Source organism: Pezoporus flaviventris, unplaced genomic scaffold, assembly GCF_033815535.1.
Source record: "Pezoporus flaviventris isolate CSIRO_AGI_PZ_B2104156 unplaced genomic scaffold, CSIRO_AGI_Pfla_v1 ptg000066l, whole genome shotgun sequence".
Taxonomy (NCBI): Eukaryota; Metazoa; Chordata; class Aves; order Psittaciformes; family Psittacidae; genus Pezoporus; species Pezoporus flaviventris.
The window spans coordinates 2,085,141-2,112,490 of NW_026892614.1; the positions used below are offsets into that span (position 1 = coordinate 2,085,141).

The 27,350-nt window shown below is 36.6% G+C and overlaps 1 protein-coding gene across 4 annotated transcripts in view; it reads left to right on the top strand.

The window, feature by feature from the left end:
• The window catches only part of BTBD9 (BTB domain containing 9), a 184,867-nt gene that overhangs the window by 66,660 nt on the left and 90,857 nt on the right, over positions 1-27,350 (top strand). For all 4 annotated transcript variants that reach the window (XM_061470924.1, XM_061470922.1, XM_061470923.1 and 1 more), the window contains 2 exons: positions 15,097-15,206; positions 24,880-25,069. In XM_061470924.1, coding sequence (XP_061326908.1) covers positions 15,097-15,206; positions 24,880-25,069 — 300 coding nt within the window. The remainder of the gene's footprint in view (positions 1-15,096; positions 15,207-24,879; positions 25,070-27,350) is intronic.

The following is a 27,350-nucleotide window of genomic DNA, read 5'->3' on the forward strand; positions in this document are numbered from 1 at the left end:
ACAGTGTGTGACAGGTTTGTTGTTGGTTTTTGTTTGTTTGTTTTTAAAGCCACAGAGTATTAGAATCATAGAATAGTTATGCTTGGGAAGGACCTTAAGATCATCTGATTCCAACCTCCCTCCCAGGGCAGGGATACCTCATGCTAAACCATGTCACCCAAGGCTCTGTCCAACCTGTCCTTGAACACCACCAGGGATGGAGCATTCACAGCTTCCCTGCACAACCCGTTCCAGTGCCTCAGCACCCCCACAGTAAAGAACTTCTTCCTTATATGTAACCTAAACTTCCCCTGTTTAAGTTTTAACCTGTTACCCCTTGTCCTGTCACTACAGTCTCTAATGAAGAGTCCCTCTAATGCATTAACAATCTATTAACACTAAGGAAAACCAGGCTTTCTTATCTTGATCTCCTGGTGCAGAGCTGAATTGTGATCCTATGGCACAAAGAATATTTTGTGTATAAATATAGAAGAAAATCTGTAGCAGAATATTTCTAGTAATCTTTCTTTTTTAAAAAGAAATCTTTCTTTTTTAAAAGAAAGAGGGTATGATAGCCACATATGAACTCACTTTCAAAAATGTATAGTTGAAAGGTTTTTTTTGCAATGGCATGTAGGGATAGGACAAAGGGGAATGAATGGTTTTAAACTGAAAGAGGGTAGATTTAGATTAGATACTGGAAAGACTTTCATCCCTGTGAGGCACTGGCACAGGCTGCCCGGAGAAGCTGTGGCTGCCCCCTTCCTGGCTGTGTTCAAGACCAGGTTGGACGGGCCATTGAGCAAGCTGGTATAGTGGAAGATGTCCCTGCCCAGGGCAGGGGGGTTGGAATGAGATGATCTTTAAGGTCCCTTCTAACTCACACTTCTGTGTGATTCTGTGTGTATGTGTGAAACTATGTTTCTTGCAAAAAAAGGCTGCTTTTTCCAGGCCAAAAGTTCACCAGGTTTTCAATCTCAGCCTTTTATTTGCATTAAGTTCAGTCTATAGTCCAGACCTTTTATTGAATAGTAGGTCTGGAATGTCCCTTTGTGGAAAGGGGCATTGCAGCACAAAAATTATGTAATACCCCATAAAATGTATTTTTGATTATGATGATGGTTTAATATTTCAGAAGTCATGAAATTTTAACTTTTAGTTCTGATTTAAATGTGTCTCAGGCCTTTAGCATTAGTATTTATGAGAATGTGAATCATTCCGAGGCTGAATTTTTTGGTGTAGCATAAGCATGTTCGTAGAGTTCACGAATGCAAAACAAACATAGCCATGGTATGAGTGCAGCTACAGCACTATCCTTTTGCAGTGTAATAAAAACATACTTTTGCACTTTATTTATTCATTGTACATGTCCTTTTATCTTTTTTGCATGTGCAACATCATTGCTTGGAAACAGAGGTGGAAAGCCAAAGTGTGGAACTAAAAGCATATGCACTTTCAGAATACTGACATTCTACAACAAAAGTATTATTTATCATAAAAATACTCTTTGAATTCTTGCAAATTAACATTGGCAATGCACACCTGATGTTTTTAAAATTATGCTACATTTGTGAAGGAGAGCAAAGTTTTGTTATCGTAACAAATACGGGAAGTGTAGTAACGTTCCTTTATGCTTTTCATAATGGCCTGATGGGGCACAGGTAGGTCCCAGCCAGGTGAACTCAAACATGAGATTGTTGTGCTAGCGAGATAACTGATTCTGCTGAAAGGTCTTTGGTTTTGGAGGTTTTTTCCCATCACAATACATAGTGAATATTTTAAAGTCTAAAGCTAAATATGCTGAGAGGTGTCATTTGCTAAGAGATCTCATTTGTATGGGAACATAAGTTTTTGTGTGTGTTATTTTTGTTGTATCGTTAAATACTACTTCAAAGCAAGTTCCTTTGAAAGATGAAGTATAGGTAAGATGAAACTGCCTGTTTATTTTCACTGCATTTTCTCTTTTCTTTTTTCTCACTCCTACTGTTTCTACTCCTTAGTTACACTCATGCTTTATGTCTTAAATACCTTTTCTGAAACAGAAGTAGATGTCAAGTCTCTAATGCTAGTTGATCTTCTCTTAGCAAAACCTATTTTGTTATGTTTGTTGCCCAAGTTGCTTGTTGTGTACAGACATGCATCTTTAAATAGTATCTAATTGTAATGTTTTCACATAGTGGTTAATATATGGATGTGATTATTACATATAGAAAATGGAATCAGGCTTTGGTCAATGATTTTTAGTATTCTAGCTATATAACATTATTAGAGCTGAAATTTGTTCATGTCCAACCACAGTATTTTTGTTTCACTTACTTATTTGTGGAAAACCAGCAAATATAGTAGAATCCCTGAGTATAAGAGATAATTTTAAATACATTTTGATCACATAGAAATCTTTTTCTATGGTATGTGCATGCACATTTTAACTTTAGTCTAGCTACTGTGGGTAATAGTAGCAGGTAAGTTGTATGTATGCAGGTTTCAGCTACTGAGATTCTGAGGGTTCTTTGTAAGACTTGTAGGTCCTTTAATCCACAATACGTGGTGTAAAACCAATGGTACTGTGGCATTAAACTTACCATGGCTTTGTTTCCCTATGCTTCAGGCACTTTTGCAAGCATGCTCCTGGACTCTTTTCCCTGAAACTAATTTAAAACAGTGTTTCACTAACATTTTGGCACCACTCCCTTTTGTCTTATCCATTCCTTTCCTGAGTTGGTATTAAGAATCTGAAAGTGAGATATTGAGAGTCAGCTCTACGTGTTTAGGTAGAAACACTGAGCAGCCTTCTCTGGAGTAATAGTAAAAAAATAAGGCAATATCAAATAATATAAAAACAATGATCAGAAAGTTTTGAGTTTGGTCTTGATATAGTTGAGCCATTGGGAGTTGTAGGAAGTCAAGAAAGCTCTACAATCATGTATGGAATAGATGGATAGGGTATACACGAAAGTTATACATCACATAAATCAATAACACAGTCACCTGCTAAATATGGAGGCCGTAGGGTTCTTGAACATTTTATGGTGAGAAGTACACAGGGTAGTTATTGATTTCAACTAAAATTTGGAAGTGATATTCTAAGTATATAAAGATTCATTCTGAATATATAAAATATATCATCTATTTGAGGATACGTGACCTAGAAGGGAAATAGTTCACCGAGTGCTCTGCCAAGGTGAAGGAAAGTGGGCATGAGCTGAGAGGAGGAGGTATAATAAAAGGGATGAAAATGAAATGTGAAAATTCGATTTTGGGCATAGGTAAGGAAGACCAGGGGTCATGCAACGTAGGAACCTGAGTTCTGAAGTTCAAAGGTTCCACTCCGTGAAGGACAAAAATGAGTCACAGTCTGTATTCCCTGTAAATTTCTAGTTAATGAAAATACAACAATAAATAATATTGACTGCCTCTGTTTCCAAGCAGAGATTTATGTCATTATACTGAGAATAATAATAACATTATAAATGAAAAGATAGTATTAGCCTGGTAATAGCTTCCTGGTCATAACAGACATCAGTTACAGTTAGGAATAATGCACTGAAGTATAATGAAGAGCTGCCTCCTGAAACATGTTTTTACTACATTAGTACATAACAATAAAATGTATAAACAACTTTTCATCAAAATAATGCAGTACTGAGTTTAAATTATCAGGTTAATAAAGTGAAATAGATGGTTTAAATGGTAATATAGCACAGTCAGATAAATTGAATTGATATGCTAATAAAGGCTATGTCTACAGAATCAAGATTTACATAACTCCATGGTATGATTCTGTTGAAGGATGCTCTTTACCACAGAGCATTCCTGTCACTGCTGAGGCAAGATTCATGTTATTTAGAGGAAAAAAATCCTCTTGAAGATATGATACAAGCTAATGGCAGTTGTTCCAATGTAATGGTGTAATGATCTAACTGGATTTTGAATATGAGAGAGTTGTGTATGTTCATATCCACTTTGGGAAGGCTAGGTACAAGGTATTAACAATTGAGTGCTATTTGGTATCAGAGGGTAGATATGGTGAAACAAGCACGTGAATACACCAGCTCAGCACTTCTTTTTCGAGCACAAATGTGTAACTTCAGGTTTACGATGGGTTGTAAGAGCCAGTATCCTAAATCACTGATTTCATTCTCACTCTGTCACCTGCTATGCAGGATAGGAACTATTGAAAAGACTTCTTTTTTTTTTTTTTCCCTTTTGGGTTGGTTTTTTTTGTTGTTCCCTCCCTCCTTTCCCCCCAGATTGGAGCCTAATACATTACCTTCATGGGTAATGGAAATATATCAGTGATGGCATTAAACTGGTAAAAGGCTTATCCTTTCTGAGTATTACCTGTCTTCTGGACTGGAAAAGAAAGAGGTTTATGGAAAAGAAATAAGTTTGTTATATTAGAGGATATATATTAGGCAGATTATTAAAGTTACTTAAGAAGCCTTTATTTTGTCATAACTTGGCTCCAAGCCTATCAGTTTGCAACTTGCAGCAATTTCAGTACAATTTTTATATGCAGTGAGTTTGTTCCTTTTTTGAAACGGCGAAACCTTCTCTGGCACTCCTTAATAAATAGATAGCTAAAAGGATGATGCATTAACGCATTCTGTCTCTAAGTGGGTATCCAGACAGAGCTCTATTTGATTCCCAAATAAAAGATTCTTTGTTCATGGTGATGGAAGTTATTACTAGGGTTTTTTCCTTTGGTCATAAAACTTCTTTCACTGCAGAAGTAGTCATCCTGCATCTGTTAGAAATATTTGTGCACAGGCGTACTGACTTTTTATGTTCTTTCAATGCTGTGGCATCTGTTGTTAAGTATTTGAATGATATTACAAAGGAAGATCAAGGCAGATTTGTTGCTGCTGATACAAATACTCAATATGATCCTCTCTATCAGTGCTCATTACTTTCATAGAATTCTCTCTGTAGATGTGTTCACAGTGGTAATGCCTTTCACTGCGAAGCAGTCTGACTGCATTGTGGTGGTGGTGTTCTGTTATGTTGAGCTGTGGTGACCTGAAGGTGTTGTATAAATGTGAAATTGCTTCATTTACCCCAGTGAGAGATACTTCTTTCATTGATACAGGTGATAATGGGTGACAGACTGGTTTGGTTTTCCTGTAAAAATCCAATAACTGGTGAAACATTGTCTGAACATAAATACATCCTAACTTCTTAGTTTTTCAGTGGAAATATGTAATATCTTGAGACAAAGCAAAAGGCAATTCCTTCATTCAGCTTTCTTCCCTAGGTACTTCTGGCACCAGCTTCTCTTACATAGCTTGCGCTGCAGATATATTGGCAGAAATAGTGGAAGCCTTGTGATAAATGTTTGAAGGAGTTACACTAATATAGAAATGCATGCAAAAGTTTGATTTATTGCACCTTGATTTTATTGCAGGTATTGATAAAGATGTTCAGTTGTCATTCATTTGAGCCAGAGTCATTAGCAAACTATGCCAGTGCAGTAAAGGTGTGAGCCAGAGAGCACACAAAACCAAGCTGATTTCCAGAAATGTAATAATTTTGATCATTTTATCAAAAGCATTGCAACTCCAGCTGTTAGACTTGGTGAGTTTCAACAGAAGGAAACTTCATGGGTAATTTTCAGGTGCTTATTTATTATGATGGATAAGTATCCCCTGGAAGGAGCCTGTCTGCAACTCAGTGTTGAGTGAATTTTGGATACTTAAAGAAAGAAGCTTTGGAAGAAAAGTCTTATGTTATTTTTCTGCTTAGCATTTATTCTGTTCTTCTTCCATTGCTGCCAGATTTATTTTAGGGTTCATGACACTAGATTTAAAACAGTTTCTTCTTGTTAGATGTTTTACCATGTGAAGGGAATTAAATGACTGGTTATTAAATAAAATTGTTCTCTGGTTAAAGAACCAATTGAAGAGACCTGAATTCAGTAGCTCAGTAAATATATTTCTGTCTTCTGCAGGTCTGCTCCCCTGCTCACACGTTTTAGTGGCATAGTTCATAGACATGTCAAACATAAATTAAGTTCATATTGTAGGAGATCAAGAACTACATTTTAACAAAATCATAAAATTTTCTTGGGGCTGTGGCACCCAATGTACTGCTTCAGCCTGATGGTAGTGTTTCAGAGAGCTAATATCCATTGTAATCAGTTGAATTGGTGCAGCGTTGCAAAGCGCTGTTTGGAATTAATCAAACAGTTCTCCTGATTGCTTATTAAATCAATCAGCAAGAGAATTGTGGCAAATTGTGTATGATAAATGTCGTTCTACTCTACAGCTAAAACAAATCACAAAAAAAGAAAGTAGCAAAAGAGAAGCAGCAGGAACAAAAAACACGTTAGAGTAGTTGTCTCTCTTAAATGCTCTGTCTTTAAAATAATCAAAATTTAGCTATTCTTACAGGAACTTGAGTTTCTGGAATCTTTATTATCTGTATACAAATATTGGAAGTCTTGTCTACCATCTCACTGCTGCTGAGCTATGTAGGCGTGTTTGTGCAGGTGAAATGTAGACCTACTTGTAATCCAAATTTATGATCTGTTTTCACCATGTTATCTATTAGATCCCATAAAACAAAATTAAAAATAACTAGACCTATGAAGCCTACAAGATTGAATCTGTTGCACTGTCCATTACTGATGAACAATTCCATAAATATTTCTTTTCTCCTTTATTTTATAGCTCAGTTCAAACCTGCAGTACTTAGCAGTTAGGTCTTGAATATGCTGGAAAGTAACAACTGAGGTAGCAACCATACATATGTGTGTAGCATGTGATATTGCCCGTTGATACCGTAGCAGATTTTTCTCATAAAATGTGGCACTTAGTGAATTTAGAAATCGGTCTTTCACTGATCAGTCTCACATCAGGCATTTGTTTCACCAATATGAAAAACCTAATTTCAATGAGACTTCCATTTTGTAGTGTCTGATTGGCATAAGATCCTCAGTCTTCACTGCATAAGGTCTAAAATGCGTCTAAAGAGTGATCATGAATAAGAGTTTGGTTAAGCTGTGTGTTGTCAGGAGCAGAACAGGTGTTGCACACTTTAATTAAGTTAGAAAAAAAACACCAAAGCCATGAGAACTGACATTCCACCAGTCTAGGTAGGGCATTACTTTTGTTCTTTATTTTTTAGGGGGTTTTCTCCTACAAACATTGCTCCATTGAATACTGCATGGATCTTAATAACTGTATGATCATGTCTTTAGTTAAGATATCAATTAACAAAGCCATCCTTGACTCAGATATAAAACACTTGAATATTAATAGTAAATGTTTTATCATAAATGTTTTAAATGTCTCTGGCACTCTCAGCCCACTTTTCAGCATTTCAGAATTGTTCATACAGCAAATTAAAATTGAGCCATCAATACTTTGCATCGATTTTCTAACCACCTCCAACTATAGGGAGTTGTTTTCTTAGGTACAAATTTGGAAATCATAAAAATGTTGATGAAAAAGATGTATCTGGTCATTTTTATGTTACTAGTACATAGCTAATTCCACTCGGGTATCTCTTAGCACTTTTCTGATACAATTTTAACATAAAGAAATGATAGAGTTCCTTGCATATATCTTTGGATATATTTCTCAGTAAAAAGTTATACTGGGAAAGGAGGGGGTGTTTGGTGGTTTTGTTGTTCTTGTTTGTTTGTTTATTCATTTTAACCTTAGCATTCTTCATGTGCATATATGACTCTCTTTTATGAGCCCTGGAGGTCTTCTCTTACTCTCTTCTGCTTATATGCTCGGATACCTAGAGTTGCTGTACTTCTGATTAATAATGATTCATCCAAACAAGCCTTATGTAAAAAGGGTTCTTTCAGTAATTGCCCTGTCTATTTTTTTCTTTATCACTTTCATCCTTTTAAAAAATTGACCCTTCTTTAACACTGTGTCAGAAACTGAGACAGCAAACTTAAATACAATTTTCTGTATGTTTCTTCACTACAGTTTTATAGGGAAAAAAAAAATTAAATTCCTTGTTTTTTAAATCCTACGTTAAAACACCACTTATTTCTTTGCTGAGATACCTCAATAAAGGTTGATCTCTTGAGCACACACCCAGAACAGCATTGTTCTAATACTTCTCAAGTGTTTCTTTGTCATATTAGATATGGTCTGATTCCAGCCTAGTTTTACACAGCTCTTACACACCACGATAGGTGTCCTTGATAAAGAAGTAATTATTCCACAGGCTGGTGGAATATAAGAAACCAGGAGAAATGGAAAGTGTTCTTGGATTTCACTGAACAGAACTTTCCTCTATTTTCTTTTATTCAATATGTTTAAAAATGTGGGGGCTACAATGTATCTATATAATGAATCCTGAGCTAAATTTACTCAATGCAGTGAAACCACGTAAGGGTTTGCTGTGATTCAAAGAAAACAAGTCCCGTTGAAGATTATGTGCATTTTGGAAAGGATGTGGCTCCATGTCACACCAGCCTGGAAGGTACGAGAGCAAACTCATGTCTGCTTTCTGCATCCTATCTGCACTTTGTGCTAGAAGTTCAGTGCTTTCTTCTCTATTTTAAAGAACTATTTTTTCTATTATTTTTCTTTTTTTGGTAATTTAATTTATTAGGGTTCGATTTTGTGTATTCAACAGAGATAGCATGAAGATAAATAAAGGTGATATTTAAGTTGGGTTTGGCTGCAAAATAGAATCAAAGAGAGGGTTAGTACAGATTCCATAGCATCAAAATCTTACTATCTTCTTCTACCAGGTACTGAATTTATGTGGTGGAAGTCTATTGTGAGATCAAGTGAAATTACAGATTCCTGCCCATATTCTGGACTGGATGGGGTTGAGATCTGACCTGAAACAAAACCTGCAGAGCCCAGTTCAGATTTGAGAAATTGAATGGAACTATAGACACATGATATAAAGATTCAGATTCAAGCAAGTTTTTCCTCAAATTTGAGGTTTTCTAAGGGAAAAAAAAAGGGGGGGGGGGGGGATAAAAAAGCAGGAATGAAAAAACTTACCATTTTAAAACTCAGTCATACATACGAAATACAAAATGCATTGTCACATCATACAAATGTTACTTATGTTCCCATGCACATCAGTGTTAATTTGGTTAAATATGTTCAGAAACACTGATTGCTTGGTTGGTATGTTGCTTTTATACAGTACACAAGCAATTATATATACTGTGTAATTAGTGTATATCAATACTTTTAACTTCTTGAATGCTGAAGCATAGAATACCTGGATACACACATTTTAGAAATCACAAAGAGAAATGGTTTTGCTTTCAAACTGCTACACTGTTTCTTGTATTTGCATGAATTGCAGAGGTGTACAAGATTTGCAGGTATATGCTTTTCCGACTGGAGGTCAGTAAGAATTGAGCTTCCTCAGCCTGGAGAAGGAGGGCTTCAGGGAGAGCCTTGTAACAATCTTCCAGTGCCTAAAGGGAGCTTACAGGAAATCTGGAGGGAGACTTTCTACAGGGGCATGTAGTGATAGGACATAGGGGAGTGGCTTTAAACTGAAAGAGGGCAGATTCAGATGAGATATCAGGAGGAAATTGCTCACCATGAGTGCAGGGAGACACTTGACACAGTTTGCCCAGAGAAGCTGCCCCATCCTTGGCAGTGTTAAAAGCCAGGTTGGACATGGCTTTGAGCCACCTGGTCTGGTGGAAGGTGTCCCTGCCTGTGGCAGGAGGTTGGAGCTAGATGATCTTTAAGATCACTTCAAACCCAAATCAGTGTATAATCTCGTCTTGTGTGTTGTGTTCAATTTATCATTGTTTTCTATATTTGCAGCAGGGTTTTTCTTTGGTATTAAATAAACGCTATTAGACTTTCTTATCTAAATGCAGGAAAATTTATCTCCTGTCAAAAGAAATGCTTTCCATGTTTGTTCTGGTTTAATTGTTTAGTTTATATATTTACTTAGGGCCACTGTTTTTCTACATGATTTAATAAATCTGATTTTTTCCCTCCTTGCTTTATTTTATTTATTTATTTATTTTTGTCCTGTTGCCATGCATCTGTTGATTCAGCTGTGTGAGCCTGAAGGATTATATGTTTTATGGAGTTGTCAATAAATAGAGTTTAGATGGTGGTGGGTAGCGGTGTTTCTTTTTCCACCAAAAGAGAAACAGAACGTCCTCTAATGCCCTTGTGTGTGGGGCTGTATCTCATTCATCTCTGTGGCAGTGATCAGGATGTGAATGTTAGCAGTTGCCAAGCGGTTAGAGGAGATACAAGTATGTAGGACTAGCAGTGGTGGATCGTACCAAATGTTCCACAAAGGAGCATTCAATGCCAAGTTCTTTAGAGCCAGGCTTGCACATACTGGATTTAGTTATTTTAGTTCACTGTTGCTCTTCTGGGTTGTTTTAATAGTAACTTGGAGTGGATATCAGTGCAAAATATCATTTAATTTCCTGTACATCTCCTTACTTAGTCTTCTTTCTTAATATCCACCGGGGATTTGAATCTGTGCATAATATATTCCAGAGTTTGTATCTTTGTGGTGTTATTATAATGAAGGATTAAAATGGATCCCAGAGTATGCATATTTTAATGCTTGAGTCATATGTCCTACACACTGTTCTGAGGCAGGCAGATGAACTTTGGTATTGGTAGTCCTCCACGTCAGGGTATCCACAGCTGAATTAGTGGTATGCTCAGCAGCAGGTGTTATCCAAGTTAAATATGTCAGCTGTACAAATGTAGAGAGAAGTAAAACCTAATGTAGTTGTTTGGAAATCTGTTTGTTGTCAGAACACAGTGCTCAAGTTATAGTTTCATGCAAAGTGAAGAATTGCTCTGGGGAAAAATAGGGGATGGATAAGGGCTGTTGCCACATGGGTGCCTAATTCATCAGCCCGTGTAGTTCATTCAGATTTTAGTACTCTAAAATGCATAAATATATAAATAGAAAGCAAATGTTAAGACAGCTAAACTTCTAAAGTTGGACTCTGAAAGATACACAGTTACTGAAATCGTTTGCTCCTGCTATTTTAAGATCCATCGATCTCATACTGATGTCTTCTAGTGATCTCATAATAAGAGCCTTTGGGAGGGGGTAGGGTGTTAAGTCTACAACTGTTTCAGTGTACAGGACGTGAACTGTGATTCCTGGGTGAAAAAAGAGCTGTTAGATACTTTTTTCTGATCCACCCAGTCACCTCACGTCTTGTCTGCCATGCATAACATGGCAACAGAGAATGTTGTGTGACAGTCTAGCCTTGCTCCATGTGGCTAGGGACCTTTCCTTAGGTTTAAAGTCCTGCTAAAAAAAGGGAGTTGAATTTCAACCTCTTCCTCATCAAATGCCTTAAAGAACAGATATATAAAGAGGGATTATCAGCACCTGAATTTACAGCAGTTCTGCCAAAAAGGCTCCCAGCTTTGGACTCCAAGGTGACAGAAGGATAACTGAAATGTTCCAGTGTTATTCACATAGGTTTCAACACAAATACAAAACAGCACCTTACAAGGTATTGTGAAGAAATGGAACTGTATTACAGCCAGACCCACTACAGTATGTTCTGAAAATTGGAGTGATCACATAGAACATTCCATGCATTTTAAGCATTTATCAAAGTTGTGTGTGCTGAATAACTGTTCATATTAATTTTGTTGCCTTTACTCTTACATTCCATCTAACAACTCACTCAAGAAAAAAAAAAGATACGGTGCACATGGTCTTCATTGCCTGAAGGATACTTTTATTTTTAATCATGACTCAGTTGCATTTCTGTCTGTCTGAAAAGTGCTTAGGAAGGTCTGCGCATTTGCTGTAACAGGCATTTTAAATTTCTGAAATCTGTATGCTTTGACTTGAGACTTTGTTGCTCATATCAATAAATTCTGCCTTATCTCTACAGTCTCAGGCTATGGAGGCTTTAGTGTTTTGCATTAAATGGAATAATAAACTGCAATTCTTGTGCAAAATCTGAGCAGAGATTTTAGAAGTTAGGGTGTTTAAAGTAATTTTGAAGTTTGCATTATTTTTAATTTCCACCAAGTGGAAGAATGAAAGATTCAGGCAGGAAATCATGCTGATCATTCACCTTGAGAGAGAGAAGGAAAGAATAAAATATATGCATTATACTGGGGAGAAAGGATGAGGTTTGTCATATTATGTTCTACCTTGCAATAATATTACATGGAAATAATATACTTCAGAAGATTAATGTATACATTATTATTTTAATGAGTGGGATTTTGTTTTATATTACCACAAAATTTCAGCTTTCCAGCAATGTGAACCGTTGTCACCTATTGTTCAAAATAACTGGTAGGTTATTTAGCATACAAGAATAAGCTTTGTGCCTTTCTACTTGCTGGCAGAGAACTTTGATAACCTGTGGGTGATATGTTATTTAACCTAAGTGTGTGGTATGATAAAGACACTTTTTCCCATGGCAAACTGTTCCAGTTTTGTCTTTCACCTTCTCAATATATTTCAAATAAACCCAAACTGTACAAGCCAAAACCAATCAAGAGCTTTGCACCGGTGTTACAATTTCACAGCACACACACACACACACACAAAAAAAAACCTAAAGAAATTAGCTTTTAAAAGTAATTATGAAGCAGTTGCTTGTGTTTGTATTAATATTGCTATTTTCTGTACTCTCAAAACTCTGTGAAGCAAGGAAACGTAACTGAAGTATGTCAGAGTATCTCCATTAGTAATGCTTTGTTGGTTAGCCTGGAGCAGGTTTTGTCCAAGCAGCACAACCCAGTCAATACCTTTCTTGTCTGAGGAAGACGAGGGAGTCTCGGTGGCAAGCCAGCCTCTGCATGCACTTAGAAATGTTTCAGTATTGTTCCTATGTTTGGTTGAATTCTGTTCTTATGATACTGAATAGAACAAGAACATTTGCTGCTGTTGAATCCTGGTTGTTGCCTGTGTATTTAGGGTTCCTACTGTAGTTGTGAATTGCCAAAAAGAAGATAATCTGAAAAGACTGAATGAAATGCATCTGTGCCTGTAACTTTAAGGAGGAGGCATACATCAGCTGAAGATGTCTGTCAGATCTCCTAAAACTGAAAGGTTCTTTCAAATTTCAGGTTAACTGTCTCTGAGCAACAAACTGTTAGTCTCCTGAATATTTATAATATATATAATATATATATAATATATATTATAATTTGATTATAAACTTGTCAATGGATTTTCAGTGCCAGTTTTGCTAGGTTGGCTCTGTGAGCAGAAACCTTGGGGTCTTGCTCCTGTGTGTCCACTGTGCTTCTGCTATGGCTGTACATGGCTGTGTGCCTCTTGAAAAGCAGTGCAAAATAACCTCACCGTGCTATGAAGAACTGAGGCTGATAGAGTTTTGCCTTCATAATGTGAATCCCCAGATGTGGCATTTCACATACAACCTTTTGCAGGAGCTCACATGGGCAGGTCTGGGAAAAAAAATGCTGTTTCCCTGACCCTCAGCAAAGATTCTTGCGATGTTCTTTACAGGCACTTGTCACAGTTAAATAGTGAGGGAAAAGTTCTGATTTACCCTAAAATATAGCTGCCCCTTCTTTATGAAAAATTAATATTTTCTCCAGTTTTGCCATCTTTAATTTTTCTACATAGAAACTCTTCTACACTCCTACTTGCAGAAAATTTGCTACTGTGATAATTAATCTGTAAGGTAATATTCAATATGGAATAGCTTATCATTCTTCTTTATTTCAAGTCATGATAATTAAAATATTTTAATTGGAATTTTGAGCATATGTATTATAAAACATAGGTTTATAATTTTATTCAAATTTTTTTTTTTTAATGAAGATATTACATAATATAAAAGAATCAGAGGTCAAAAACATTGTCAGTTTTAGTGATGATACGTAGCTTAGTTGTCTCTTGCAGTCATTTGCATGTAATAGATTTGATTGTTTTCTCTGCATGGTAAAGACAAATGTTAGTAATAACAGCCATTGAGGCTTGCTTATAAGAGTTCTTTCATAAGGCACTAAAGTGAAGTGTAGGAGGAGGTTGAACATCAGTAAAGAGCTATGAGGTTTTTCATTGCCTTAAAAAAAAAATCTCAGGTGAAAGCTGTGCATCTTTTCAACTTCATATGATGAAGAACGCAACCCAAAATGATGCTGCTGGTGAATGCCCATTATGTTGGAACTATAATTATATTACATAACTGAAAGGTTGTTTTATACAGAAGACTGAGGATATTAAGATTCATACATCCTAATACTTCTTAATTGAAATTTATTAATTTAATACAAAGCCTTCTGTGTTGTGGGTAGCCCATTTTATGGGGTAGTGATATTTGGTTTAGGTAGTTTTTTGTGTTGCTTGTTAAACATTTATTGAGATGGTGTACAATATTCCATTTAGGATTTTTTAAAATTTATAGTAAGAACTGTTGGATCTCTTCAGAAATTGGGTGGATCAGACTAAATCAGAGTTTAATGGCTGTTTACAGAAGGTGGAGCCTCCAGTGTAATAGTGAAGGTGAACAGGTGTTCAAGAGCAACTCTATTTGATTTTCAGTTAGAGTCTAGAAGTATATAACCAGAAATGGAATCCAGAGCTTGCTCTGTTTCATAACACTTGACTGTTCGGAATTATTATTTTTTTTTATTAATACAGGATACACCAGCAAAGACATTGATACCTTCTACATCCAGTGCTAGAATTAGAAACAGTCATGTTGAAATGGAATTAATTTTTGGCTTCTGCAGAGAAGCCTCACTGATTTGTTGGGTTTGTTCTGCCTGTATGAAATCTTTCACTCTTGTGCAGAGTAGTTGATAAAGGCAATTGTTGTTGTTGTTATTTAAAACTTCCATGAGCACACATTTGCACTAACAGACCATTTCTGAAACAGAAGGTCCCTCATTTTACTTTTCTTGGCAAAGTTGTCCAGAAAGATATTTCTGATAGATGTAACAACTCTTTAATTATTTATTTTTTTCCTTAAATCGTACTGGAGCGAGCATCCTTTATATATAGAAGTTTGCTGTGAAATTTATATGCTTTTAACTCCTTTTATTATTTTTTTTAACAGTTAACTCAGTTCTTAGAGGTCTGCACAATACAGTCCAATTGAATCATTTGTATTTTAGTGCATAGAAGTTTGTCATGCTTAACTTGTGCTACTTACTTTTTTTTTTCTTTTCTCTGTAGGTATATTCGAATTGTTGGGACCCACAACACAGTGAACAAAGTTTTCCACATTGTGGCATTTGAATGCATGTTCACAAACAAAACCTTTACCCTTGAGAAAGGTCTGATAGGTAAGAGATAAAACTGTTCTCCTTTTCATGAGCTGTTGCAAATGCTTGCCTTTTAAGACTGGTCATCACTGTACTTTTATTCTCCTGCTGTTCCCACACAGAGATCTCTAACTTGAGTTAAATGATGCTGTAAGCATAGAATTGGTTGGCTAGTTCTTGTGACTTCTTTGAAATTCCAGTTCTGTGGATTAATTAGTGATGCTGCAGGAATGCTAAAGTTCAAATTGTATCAACTACTGCTGACGAAGTCACTGCTAATTGAGACACTGTGCTGCTAATCCAGTTTTTCTTTGCATGTCATTGCTCTTGCCTGCCACTAGGTTAGCCTGAGTTCTGTAATGAGGATGGAGAACCAGAGCTATTTATTACAGTGAAGATGGATTTGGGTATTTAGAGACTCCTATAGAGACTCCTATACAGCCTAGTTTCATCTGCTGAAAGTAAACTCTCAGGTGTTGATTTTCCCCCAAAGAGTCATAGACACACTTAACCATGGCAGAACGTTATATTGGCTGCCCGTGTTCTCAGAGCGCCACATTGATGGAGCTTTGTTACCTCTGGAGATCTGAACAGTTTATATAATACTGTTTAAGTACCACTACATAGTGCTGCATTGCTTAAGGTAGAAATCCCCAACAGACCAACAAACCTGAATGATAAACTGTGTCAAAGTAAGGTTTAATATCTTCTTTTTTAGTAGTCTAGACAGGGTGATTTCTATACGTTCTTCCATACAAACTCATGCAACTGAGATCCTGAAATTCATTGGGAAGAGTTTTGTGCCCCTTTCAGTAGTTGTCTAGTTGAGGGTTTCCCACAGTTTCTGGCATGAAATTGAAAATTTCAGCAGAATTCTAAGTTCATTCTGGTTTTAAACATATATTTAGATTTTAATTTTGCACATATAATAGGTGGAAAACAGTTTTCAAGAAAGAATGAAAGAGAATATACTAGTAAGACATACTTCTTTTCTTTTTTCTTCTTTTTCCCTGATAAAACTGTAACATTTAGCTGTGAAAAACTGGGGGCCAACTTCCTCAGCCCATGCCCCTGTGTTATACAAAGGCATCGTATGGTTACAGCTGCTGTCATGAGGTTTGCTGTGTAATTTAATGATTTTTTTTCTTTTTAAGGATTGAATAAGTAGCCTGACAAATCACACTTGACTAATTTTTATGTTATATAGTCCCAAAATATGAAGCTGTCCCATAATGCAAATAGAAAATTTTCCTTTTCTTTTAGGGAGTTTGCTAGTATTGCAGTTGCTATTGACAAGAAAATAGAATAAGCATTAAGGAAGAGCTGTGTTTAAAGAAAGCATCTACCTTAGTAAGCTAGCTAGTGCAGAAACAAAATATTCAAGTTTATTAAAACCTTTGAGCTAAATTTCATATTTATCAACGCCAGCTATGGATTTTTAAAAACTTTGTACAAAATCAGAATTCCTGTGAGCAAATAAGTGGTTCATAGATCTGTATGTATTGGTTTAAGATTATCAGTCTTACTTACCAAATACTTAATTTAGGACACAAGTAATATATTTGCTCGTTTGTTTTTTTTTGTTTGGTCGTAACAGTGGGCAAAGGTAGTGAATCTGTGTATGTTCATGAAGTGTACCATAATTGGCTTGTGTCTCAGATACTCAGTGATATTTTGTGGCTTAGTGGGCATTTTCTTGAGGCAAACTGTTTGATCTGTTACAGCATTTCATGTGTTTTAAAGATAATCTGGGGATGGAGACTTTGTATGGCTTAATTAAAATTCCTGCATTTATGAATTTATTTTTTTTTGTAGTTATAGAATCTTGCAGGGAAGTAGGGTTTGGACTACATAATAGTTAAGTATCCATTGTTGTTCATGGTGATCAGTGGAATTATGCTGTCATTCAATATGGGTCAATCAAGCTGTTGTGAGTCATTTGAAGTCATCTATGGTAAGCAAAGTGAGGCCTGTAGAGCTCTACAGCTTTTTAGATTGAAGGGATGGTAGCCAATGCAATTAATAGGAAATTAAAAGAGAATTCAGTGAGTAGTTAATTGAAAGAGGGGTGTGGACCGACTTCAAATAGTAAGTAAAGCAGCAACAGCTGGATATATATGTATGGCACTGCAGAATTTATGGTGAGAAAGGGGCAAATTGAAAGATCTGGGGGCTAGTTGAGGGCAGTCCAGTTGTGAAATGGTGCAAGGGCACAAGGGATGTTCCACCAGAATTTATGGTCATCAGTATTGCCTATTCAGAAATATTCTCAGCAGCTCTGATAAGAGCAAGTGACCTTACGTCCATGTAGTGCTTTGTTTTAAATAGCTGTGATTGTTACTGTAAGATAGCATGTTGTCTGGCTCCCTTGAACAAGCAGGCTGTCCCAGTACCACTTCTGTAAAAAAATCTTTATGACTATCAGTGCGGTAGTTGGCACAGATCTATTTTGTTGCTCTAATGAGGATTTGCAATGTTTGTTTCTATTTCTGCACTTACCAGATAGGGTAAAGTGAACTGAAAGCACTTGGGAAAGCTCCACAAAATTATGTCAAAATGCAGTAATCAGGGTAGGTTTTTTGGAAGCTTAACTGTGTGTAGAAGCTTTCATCCTCAACTCTTGAAAAGCAGTATTAGGTAAAACTATTAGTTCAGTTTTTTTTCCTGGATGGTATCACATGTGGTATTAGATTAGGTTAGAGGAAACACAGCTGCTGTATCTATAACCTGTTTTACTAAGAAAATGAAATGTTGGTAAGCCCTTTCAGAAGGACTTTGTGACCCCTAGTTTTGCCAAAGCAACACTGAAGACAGCCTGCAAAGTTTGTAATTTGAAACCTCATTACAAAGAAATAAGGCCACAGGGATGTTTAGGGATCTTATGTGGAGATTTAAGGGTAGTTATTTATTTATTTTTTTGTGAAACCTTTTCAACTTGATCAGAAAGCCGTATATACAAAGAGGGTAATTTATCAGATATATTACTACTGATACGTACTATCTATGTAATGGCTGTCACTGTAAAGTGAAGATTAGAAGGCTGGTAAACAAATAATAAAAATGAAGTACAGTTTCCTGATAACAGCAATTTTATGTTGCTGTGGTTTTGCGTATAAGTTTTTCGTGACAAGTGTTGACTTGATGTATTACATTTAAAGGTTAGTATGGAAGATGATTTATACAGTTACTTTATAACACTACTACATGCAGTACTGACATGACCCATTGGTAGTTGAGAAGCGCTTCTGAAGTAAACATAGCAGGAAGTGCTCTTTTTAGCACTGTCTGGTGTTCTAGTATTGGATTACCCTTGGTTGTCTTGTAAAATGAGGTGACAGAAATTAATTCAGTCCTATGAAATTATTCCCTACCACAGGTGTTGGGGTTGAGATGTCATTTTCCTTTCAGCATAGTATTATCTATAATTGTGTAAGTATGTAGCATGGATAACTTACTAGTTTCATGAGATTGATATAACCCTTACATTTTCCAGGGATGTAAATATTTTTTAAATCTCAAAAACATAGTGTTTGCTTTTAGTAAACTTCTGCTTCTGAAATTTTGAATGGCCTTTAGTTGTTAGTATTTAATCTAGAATCCAAAACAAATGAAGTTTTTCACAAGCTAGAGACTTACTCCTTTGGAAGCTGAAGCAGTACCCGGCGTGATGTGCTGTTGTGTAAAAGCATCTAATCTACCCAGTGACAAGAAGCTACAGCAGTGGGTCTGGGGCTGCTTCTGTGTAATACCAGTTTTGGTTTGGGGAGGGGTTTTGTGGGTGGGAGGGGGCTTGTGATTTCGTTTGGTTTGGTTTGGGTTTTTTTCTCACCTAAATATAGGAACCAATTCCTGTTTTTCTGCCTCGAAGGGAAAAAGATTATAACCTTGCTTTGTCCTTTAATCAGTACTTGGTGCTGTGGGGCAGTCAAGGACTGTGCATGCGTGTCGCTTGACCAGACTACCATCCTATTTTGAGCCTGGCTAAGGTCATAGGGAGTGCATTTTGAAAAGCTTTTATATGCAGTTGTGTTTATCTGTAGTCTGTCTCAGTCTATCAGACTATCTTGTACAGTGCTCACAAAAGGGAGAACAGTGAATAATGACTGAAGAGCAAGAGATTGATACAAAACACTGGAATGTCCTTGGTCATCCTCTGGGGAATGCTGTTTAGCACTTATGAATCATTATGAACCTTCATTTGTGTGCTGTCCAATGCCTTGGAACTTGTTTCAAAAGGGAAAAAAATGGAATGAATAAATAATCATTCACTTCTTTTTTACCTCTGGCAGTCATTAAAAAAAAAAAATAATAAAATATATAAGAGAGAAACCAGCCCTATCAGTTTCCTAGTGTGTGATTCAGCTTTGTAAAAAACTGTTCTATGTCTCTCCAAGGAAGCAGTTAGAGATGCTATTTTTTGTGTCTAGCTTAATGTTGATGCCACATGAAGCTATCATAATTTGTTTCTTCTCTTTTTTTAAAGGTTAGCCTCCTTTTGAAACCATGTAGGTTTACCCAGCAATGTAAGTCATCTCTGCTGCAAGCGTAGCCTTAGGAGATTATGAAAATTTGAAGGCAGCCTAAATACTGCAGGGATTTTTTTCTTTTCCTCTTTCTGTGGGAAAGGACAGCCACATGGTCGGTTTAGTTATTGCTACCTATTCTTCAACTGAGATCTGTTTATATCATTCCAGTTACTTAACACCCCCCCCCCCTTATCTTCCCATTTCCAGTGCTGCAGTGAGGGCTTCCTAGGGCTCTTCTGAAACAATCGCTGTTTCTGAGAGCGTTCTTCAGGCAGAATGTTTAATGGAAAAGCCCTGTAGCTAGCCAGTTGGTTGGCAATTAAAAGTATGGCCAATTCTTATGACTTGAATGCCTTTATTTTAATTTATTGGATCAGAAATCACAAACTCTAGCAGATATCAACTGAAAAATCAGCCTTCTCTGAAGTTACTCGATTCCAAACTAACAACTGGACGTAGACAAATGGGTCTTCTTTTCCAGCTAAATATGGCTTGCAGAAAACTTTTCACTGAAACAGGTGGAAATACTGTCAATTTTTGCTTGAATTTGATATTTCTTGAGTTCATGATTGATTTCTTGACTGAAGATTCAAATAAAATATAGCAATGTCATCAGGAAGTTTCAGCTCAAGAAACTAAAGAATATAGGGATGAGGAGACAGGACTTTGTGACTGTACTTTTAGTTAACTGAAAAGTCTGTAAACTTAGTTACTTTCTACCATGTAGCAAATAAACAAGTGCTAATTTGTACACTGATTAAAGATTAGACTTAACAAATCTTTTGGCATGTGAAAAATAATGAAAGCAGAATTCCCAACATTCTTTAAATTATTTAATACACTAAAAGCAAACCCTGGGATATGTCTGACTTACTTAAGTCTTTTTGTTGGGGGAAGGGTTTTTTGTGTTTGTGTTTGTTGCCTTTTTTTTTCCTCTCTGCTTGCTTTTTTCTAATTGTTACTTTCTAGACAGGAAACTTTTGTCAGCTCAGTAGCTGTTCAGGTAGAGAAGGAATGGGATTTTACCATTAAAAATGGAGCATTTGAAAGCTGAGCATTTAACAGATGTGAGCATGAGAAAAAAAATCACTTCTTCATACTTATTAAACATAGAAAATTAAATAATAAAGAAAATATATTTCTTTATGGTGAGGATTTCGTAAGTGCCTTAAAAGAATTCAGTAAAATGAACAGTTGTTTTGCAATGATTACATTTGAGCTGAGAACCTTTGACTGACTATTGCATAGAGTGCAATATAAACAGTCCATAATGCTTTAAGTTGCTGCCTTCCTATAAAATAAGAGACTACCTAGTAGATCTGCTTTTTCTCTGCGTGTTTATTTTAGTGATTGAATTAAGGTGCATTAATGCTGGTTTATGTGAGCTGGTGCATGAATCCACTCCATTTTTGTCCTTCCTGTGTAACAAAGAGTTATTTGAGGATTTTCTGTAATTCCCACTTCTGACCCTGCCATGTTTATCAGTTGATTACAGTGGAGTTAAAGGGGATGGGCGGAAAGCAAAACCTGGCCTGTGCAGACTTGGAGATGAAAGGAAGTATTTTACACTCAGATACTGAGGCCACCAAACAGTGGCTGCATTAATTATTTTTTTTTTTATGAATACTTCAGGGGAAACAAAGCTTCTATGGAAAATCAAGTATGCTAAAAATTAAGGAGAAGATATAAAAAAGAAAAAAGCCTAATGAGTGATAAATAAATATGACTGAGACTACTGCACACTCCTAGTACATTTTCTCCCGTGGGATCTCTAAGAAGAGTTGAATAACGTATCTTTAAATACCACCAGTATTGTTGGCCCTTGGGCCATGCCTCGAAAATGACAATCCTTTATAAAAATACTATTCCTAGAATTAAATATGCTGCCAAGTTGTTCATTGCTTCATAGCGTGGTGTAAGACTAGGAGACAAGAAAGGAAGTTTTAATAAATATTTTGATGCTGCTGTCCTGTAACCTCAATCATCTTCTTTTGTTTGCTTGCAGAATGTGTCTGCTTTGCTAACACACATCTTGTCTGTTCCATAAAAGCAAATCAAATTTATCACAGTAAAACTGCTGTATGTGGTAAAAAGAATTTCTGAATTTGTAATGCCCTCTTTTGTTTTCTCGTACAACATTGGTCACTGTAAAAGCTGGATAGATGGTGGAATTAAAAAAAAAGGAAAAAAGGCAGGCAAAAATAAGAACAAAACTGTTGGTTTTGCAAGTATGTTTTTGTAAACGTGAACTAAATTGAAGCAGAAATCCTCATGGGAAAAATGAAGAGAACCGGGAGACTTTGAAAATACGGAACAGAGCAGAGTCCCTACCTGATGGTATTTTTAATAAATTTATCAAGCGGATATAAAAGATGATAATGAACATTCAAAACAGGGAGTGGCAGACCCCCCTTAGAGAGAAGGAACAGTATGGCACCTTCTGCACACTGCAGTTAGTTGGAATGACATTCTAATTAACCGCTGTAGGGAAGACCACAGAATTATATTAAAAACATACTAATGCAGTTTCTGGGTGATTGTTAAGGAGTTTGCCTAATCAGGGCAACATCTTCTTAGGAGGTCATGAATTAGTGCAGAAATCTAAATGTGAGAAGGAGCAGGACTATGATCAGAGGGCGTGCAGGTATGATATTGGCAGAACTGAGCTGTACTGTGTTCAATTAGTGCCTCACATAGCTCAGAGAGTGTCCAGAACATGCCACAGAGCCTCATCATGAATGTTGATTTTGACACTTCATCTTTTACTTGTTCTTTAAAAAAAAAAACAAACAACCACACAAAAAGGAATAAAGTGCCATATTTTGAAGATGCTTTAATATCTATATAAAATGGATACTCAAGGAAGTTCCTGTACTGCCATGGAAGAGGGGAAGAAAAGGAAACCAAGGTAAACTTCATTTTTATGCCAGTACTCTTAGTTTGTATTATTAGTCTTCACTTTAGTCAGAACGTTCCAAGTGAAATATCCTAATATCTACCACCTGCTCCCCCATCAGAATATGGGAATTTCTGAATGTCTCTTTTTCAGTAATAAGGAATCAAGAGGTTTCTAGAATAATAATGTGTCTCTTTAGTAGTTTTTTTAATGAGCACACAGAGATGATAGTATGTTTGATAGTGCAGTAGATTTCTCAGAGACTGTTGCTTTTCCACTGACTTCGATTATTTTTTAGCAATGTGCTTGCACTTTTTTCCCTCTTTGTGTTTTATGGCGAGTTGATTGGTTGGTGGTTTTCTTAACCACCTGACACCACTAGCACGCTTAAAATTGTAGCCCTTTATGGAAAAATGATCTCCTTTTTGGGTGCTGAAGGCTATCACAACTAGCTCTGAAATTTCACTTAGATAGACGACAGCCATTTTCATACGTTATACGTATTTTACAAACAACTGTTAAAGTATGTAATTAAGTTATCATTGTGCAGTGGGCTTAAAATGGTACATTTGCACCCATACTATGCAGCATTTGTTTTCTTGTGAATATTCACAGGGCTGGTTTCTCTGTTTCTAGGGAGTTTGTGCCTTTCTTGTTTTGGCTTATTTGTTCTTTTTCTGATTTTCAGAAATGTTTGGTATGAGATATTGTGAATTTGGAAACTGATCACTGTCTTTCAGATAATTTTTGATAACTTATTTCTTCTTCTCTCTTTTAAGTTGCAATACCACAGAGATTGATTGTCCTTTATTACAGCTTGACACAAAATCTCAGCCTTGTTTAATAAGGCCTGTGCTGAAAGAATTTTTGTTATCATTTAGATAAAACCCTCAGTGCTTTTAACATTCCCCCCCCCCCCAGAAAAAAAGGCTCAGCAGGCAACCTTGATTTTTACATGTTCAAAGAGCATAATTTTTCAGACTTGTTAATATTAATTTTTGATGACCGTAAAGAGTAAAGTGAGTTTGAAAAGTTGAGGAGATTAGCTAAAAACTGAGCTTTTGGGGAGAGTGCTGGACCTAACTAGGATATCTTAAATAGCTTTTTTTTTTCATGTTCGTTTGTCGTCTTGCTGGAAGATGAAGTTCTGAAAGTTTTAGATTCTCTCTGAATTACAAACAGAAAGTACCATATTTGATTACATGCTAACAAAGGGAATTAATAGGTAATTGCAAAAATAACTGTTGAAGCACTTACAAAACAGCACTGGAAAAATAACTGTATGCACAAGGAAATGCACCTCCTTCTTACAGTGTGCTCCCAAAGCAGCTGGTGTCTTGCTCTTTGATAAAATTGCTGGAATTATGTTAAGTTCAAGCTATACAATGAATTCCATTTGATTTGAAGGGAAGAGGGAGACTAAGGGGAAGGGGAAAACCTTCCTTTCTTCAAGAGGATGGGTTCTAAGTAACTTCTTTTCTTTTGCTATCAGGGTGTTATAATTTATTTTTTGCAGCATTCAGTCGTACCTTTTTCCTTTATCTTGCTGAAAGAGAATTACTTCTGTGCTTGCTGTTCCATTTGTTTGGCAGATCTATTGGTCTCTCCTTCCCTCTTGTAGTCCAATACTTGTATTGAAGGATTTTCTAATTATTAAAAAGCTTTATAATTTTCTCAATTCTGGGGTGCAGTTTCTGATCACAGTCAGAGGGACTGTCAGAAGTACCGACGGGTATGTGTTAGAATAATCTTCTGAGCTCTGAGATTTAAAGCCCTGGTTTTAAAGACTTTGAGCCCTGCCTTCCCGCAGTCCAGAACAATGCGTTAACTGTTGCACACTTATTTCTTGAAACTTGTTTTTTCTTTTTTTTGGGGGGGGGTGGTGGGGGGGGAAGGTTGGGAGCGGGGTTGTTTATTGTGAAAACAGGAAGAAAGTGTTAGAAAATTTTAAAAGTTTTGCTGGACAAGATTGTTTCCCCTCCACCCCATCCTCATCTCTCACACACACCCCCCCTCCCCCCCCATATCACTAAGACAAATACATCTGTTCATTTACCAAGCTATTCTGGGATCAATGCTATAAAAATTATCCATACCATTTGATTCTGCTTCATAGTTCATGTTAAATTAAGAGTTAAATTTCCTTGTGTGGATCATACTTTCATCTGGGTTTTTTGTTTGTTTTCCCACTTCTTTGCCAGAAATAAAGTCCAGTGTTAGCTCGACTGTTTTCTGACTGTATGTCTGTTGTCTTTGTGGTTTTAATTCACAGTTCCCACTGAAAATGTTGCAACAATTGCAGACTGTGCGAGTGTGATTGAGGGTGTAAGTCGCAGTCGCAATGCCTTACTGAATGGAGACACAAAAAACTATGATTGGGATTCTGGGTACACGTGCCATCAGCTTGGGAGTGGAGCAATTGTAGTACAGCTGGCACAGCCCTACATGATTGGATCAATACGGTAAGTTGGTTTATTTTTCTCTAAATTGAGGGCAGTAGTGAAACTTCTGCTGAGTTACTTTCTTCAGAATATGACATTTGGGAATAACGGTAATTAGGGAACTAGTTTAGTAGTTGTCATTTGACTTCTTCATTCAATGTTATGGGCATGTTAAAAATTAAATGTGTGAATTATATGTCAAGACACAGCAGTGCAATTCCAGAAAAGATTACATTCCAGAGGCATAATAATAGTAACAGTCAAATTGTAAGGTTAAAAGCATATACTTATATTAAAATAGAAATTTAATTGCAACCTCACTTGTGGTCAAAGTAGGTGCAGTTTCTTGTATCGGCCTCATTGTGAAAACAGACCTGTTTATTGAAGAAAGCTATCATGTTGTGATAGGTTTACTTTTCACTATACATTTATCAAAAGTTCTTACTTGAATATGGAGTATATAATAAAGGCACAGTAATCTGAACATTGCTTTACAGTATTGGATTAATGAATGTGTTTAAATCTGGTTTGAGTTCATTGGGCTATTTCTCCAGTAAATGTCTGTATGTATATGAAGAACAAAATTCTGGATAATGTAGAAACCTTGGAAATAGATTAGAGAGCAGAATTGTTCAGACGTGAAGACAAAAATGTCTTTGCCAACTTCAGATTATCTGACTGTAAATGTGGGGGGTTTGTTTCTTAAAATCTAAACATACGAAACCTTATCTTAATGACTTCTTGTTCTTTGTAAACTTAGAGTATGTTGTCAGGGACTTAATTTGTATTCTCTGTGATGATGGGGTAAAAAAGGAAAGATTTCTGAAGTTAGGGTACCAGGAAGCAAAGGTTGAAACCGCAGTGAGTACTGGCTTGCAACAGGAGACCGGGTATGTGAGTACGTGTTGCTAGGAATGAGCTTGGTGTCATCCACTTGTTAGAGTTGTCTCTTCAAACTGGCTGATAAGCAAGTGAGACTGGAAAGCTCTTTTATAACTGCCAGTTTCTGGCTTGTATGTTTTGGTTTTGGCTTGTGGCATTGTTATGATGGTTGTAAAACTTTGAAGATAAGTTTCAAAATCAGACCTAACAAAAGTACTGTTTTGTTTGTATACTAGCTATGTCATGTATATAGCTATGTCATGTATAGTGCAAGTCTGACATTGTTTTTGTTGTGTGAAACAAATTGAATAAGTATAGTTGGCACACTTGATGTTTGATGCTTTTGAGTGGTATCTTTAATGTTCAATTAAGTATTGCATCTGAAGTAGAAAACCAGGAAGACATAGTATTCAGTTTTCTTAAAAGAGATAATTGAAAATGCAATTACCTCATTTTCATGTCACTTTAAACTTAAATTTAAGTACCAGCAGAAGTTGTTGCCCACAGGAAGGAGCAAGAGAAAAATATGTTAACTAAAATGCATAATTACTTAGGTCATAGTCTCTGCCTTCCTATCTTACCCTTTTCTGCTGTCTTTCAATTAGTAAGTCATTTTCTAATCAGTGCAAAAATACTGACTTTCCTATATCAAAAACTATGCTACTGTTTATTCAGAAGATTTTTATTAAGTCTCATTATTGAGATTCAGAGCAGCCCTGCGGAGAAGGACTTGGGGGTGTTGGTTGATGAGAAAATGAACATGAACCGGCTTCAGTGTGTGCTTGCAGCCCAGAAAGCCAACCGTGTCCTGGGCTGCATCAAAAGGAGCGTCACCAGCAGGTCAAAGAAGGTGATCCTGCCCCTCTGCTCTGCTCTCGTGAGACCTCACCTGGAGTATTGTGTACACAGTTCTGGTGTCCTCAACATAAAAAGGACATGGAACTGTTGGAACAAGCCCAGAGGAGGGCCACGAGGATGATCAGGGGACTGGAGCATCTCCTGTATGAAGATAGGCTGAGAAAGTTGGGGCTGTTCAGCCTGGAGAGGAGAAGGCTGCGTGGAGACCTCATAGCAGGCTTCCAGTATCTGAAAAGGGGCCTATAGGGATGCTGGGGGGACTCTTCGTTAGGGACTGTAGTGATAGGACAAGGGGTAATGGGTTAAAACTTAAACAGGGGAAGTTTAGGTTGGATATAAGGAGGAAATTCTTTCCTGTTAGGGTGGTGAGGCACTGGAATGGGTTGCCCAGGGAGGTTGTGAATGCTCCATCCCTGGCAGTGTTCAAGACCAGGTTGGACAGAGCCTTGGGTGATATGATTTAGCCCACGGCAGGGGGGTTGGAACTAGATGATTTTAAGGTCCTTTCCAGCCCTAACTATTCTATGATTCTATGATTCTATGATTATTAAATAGTGTGATA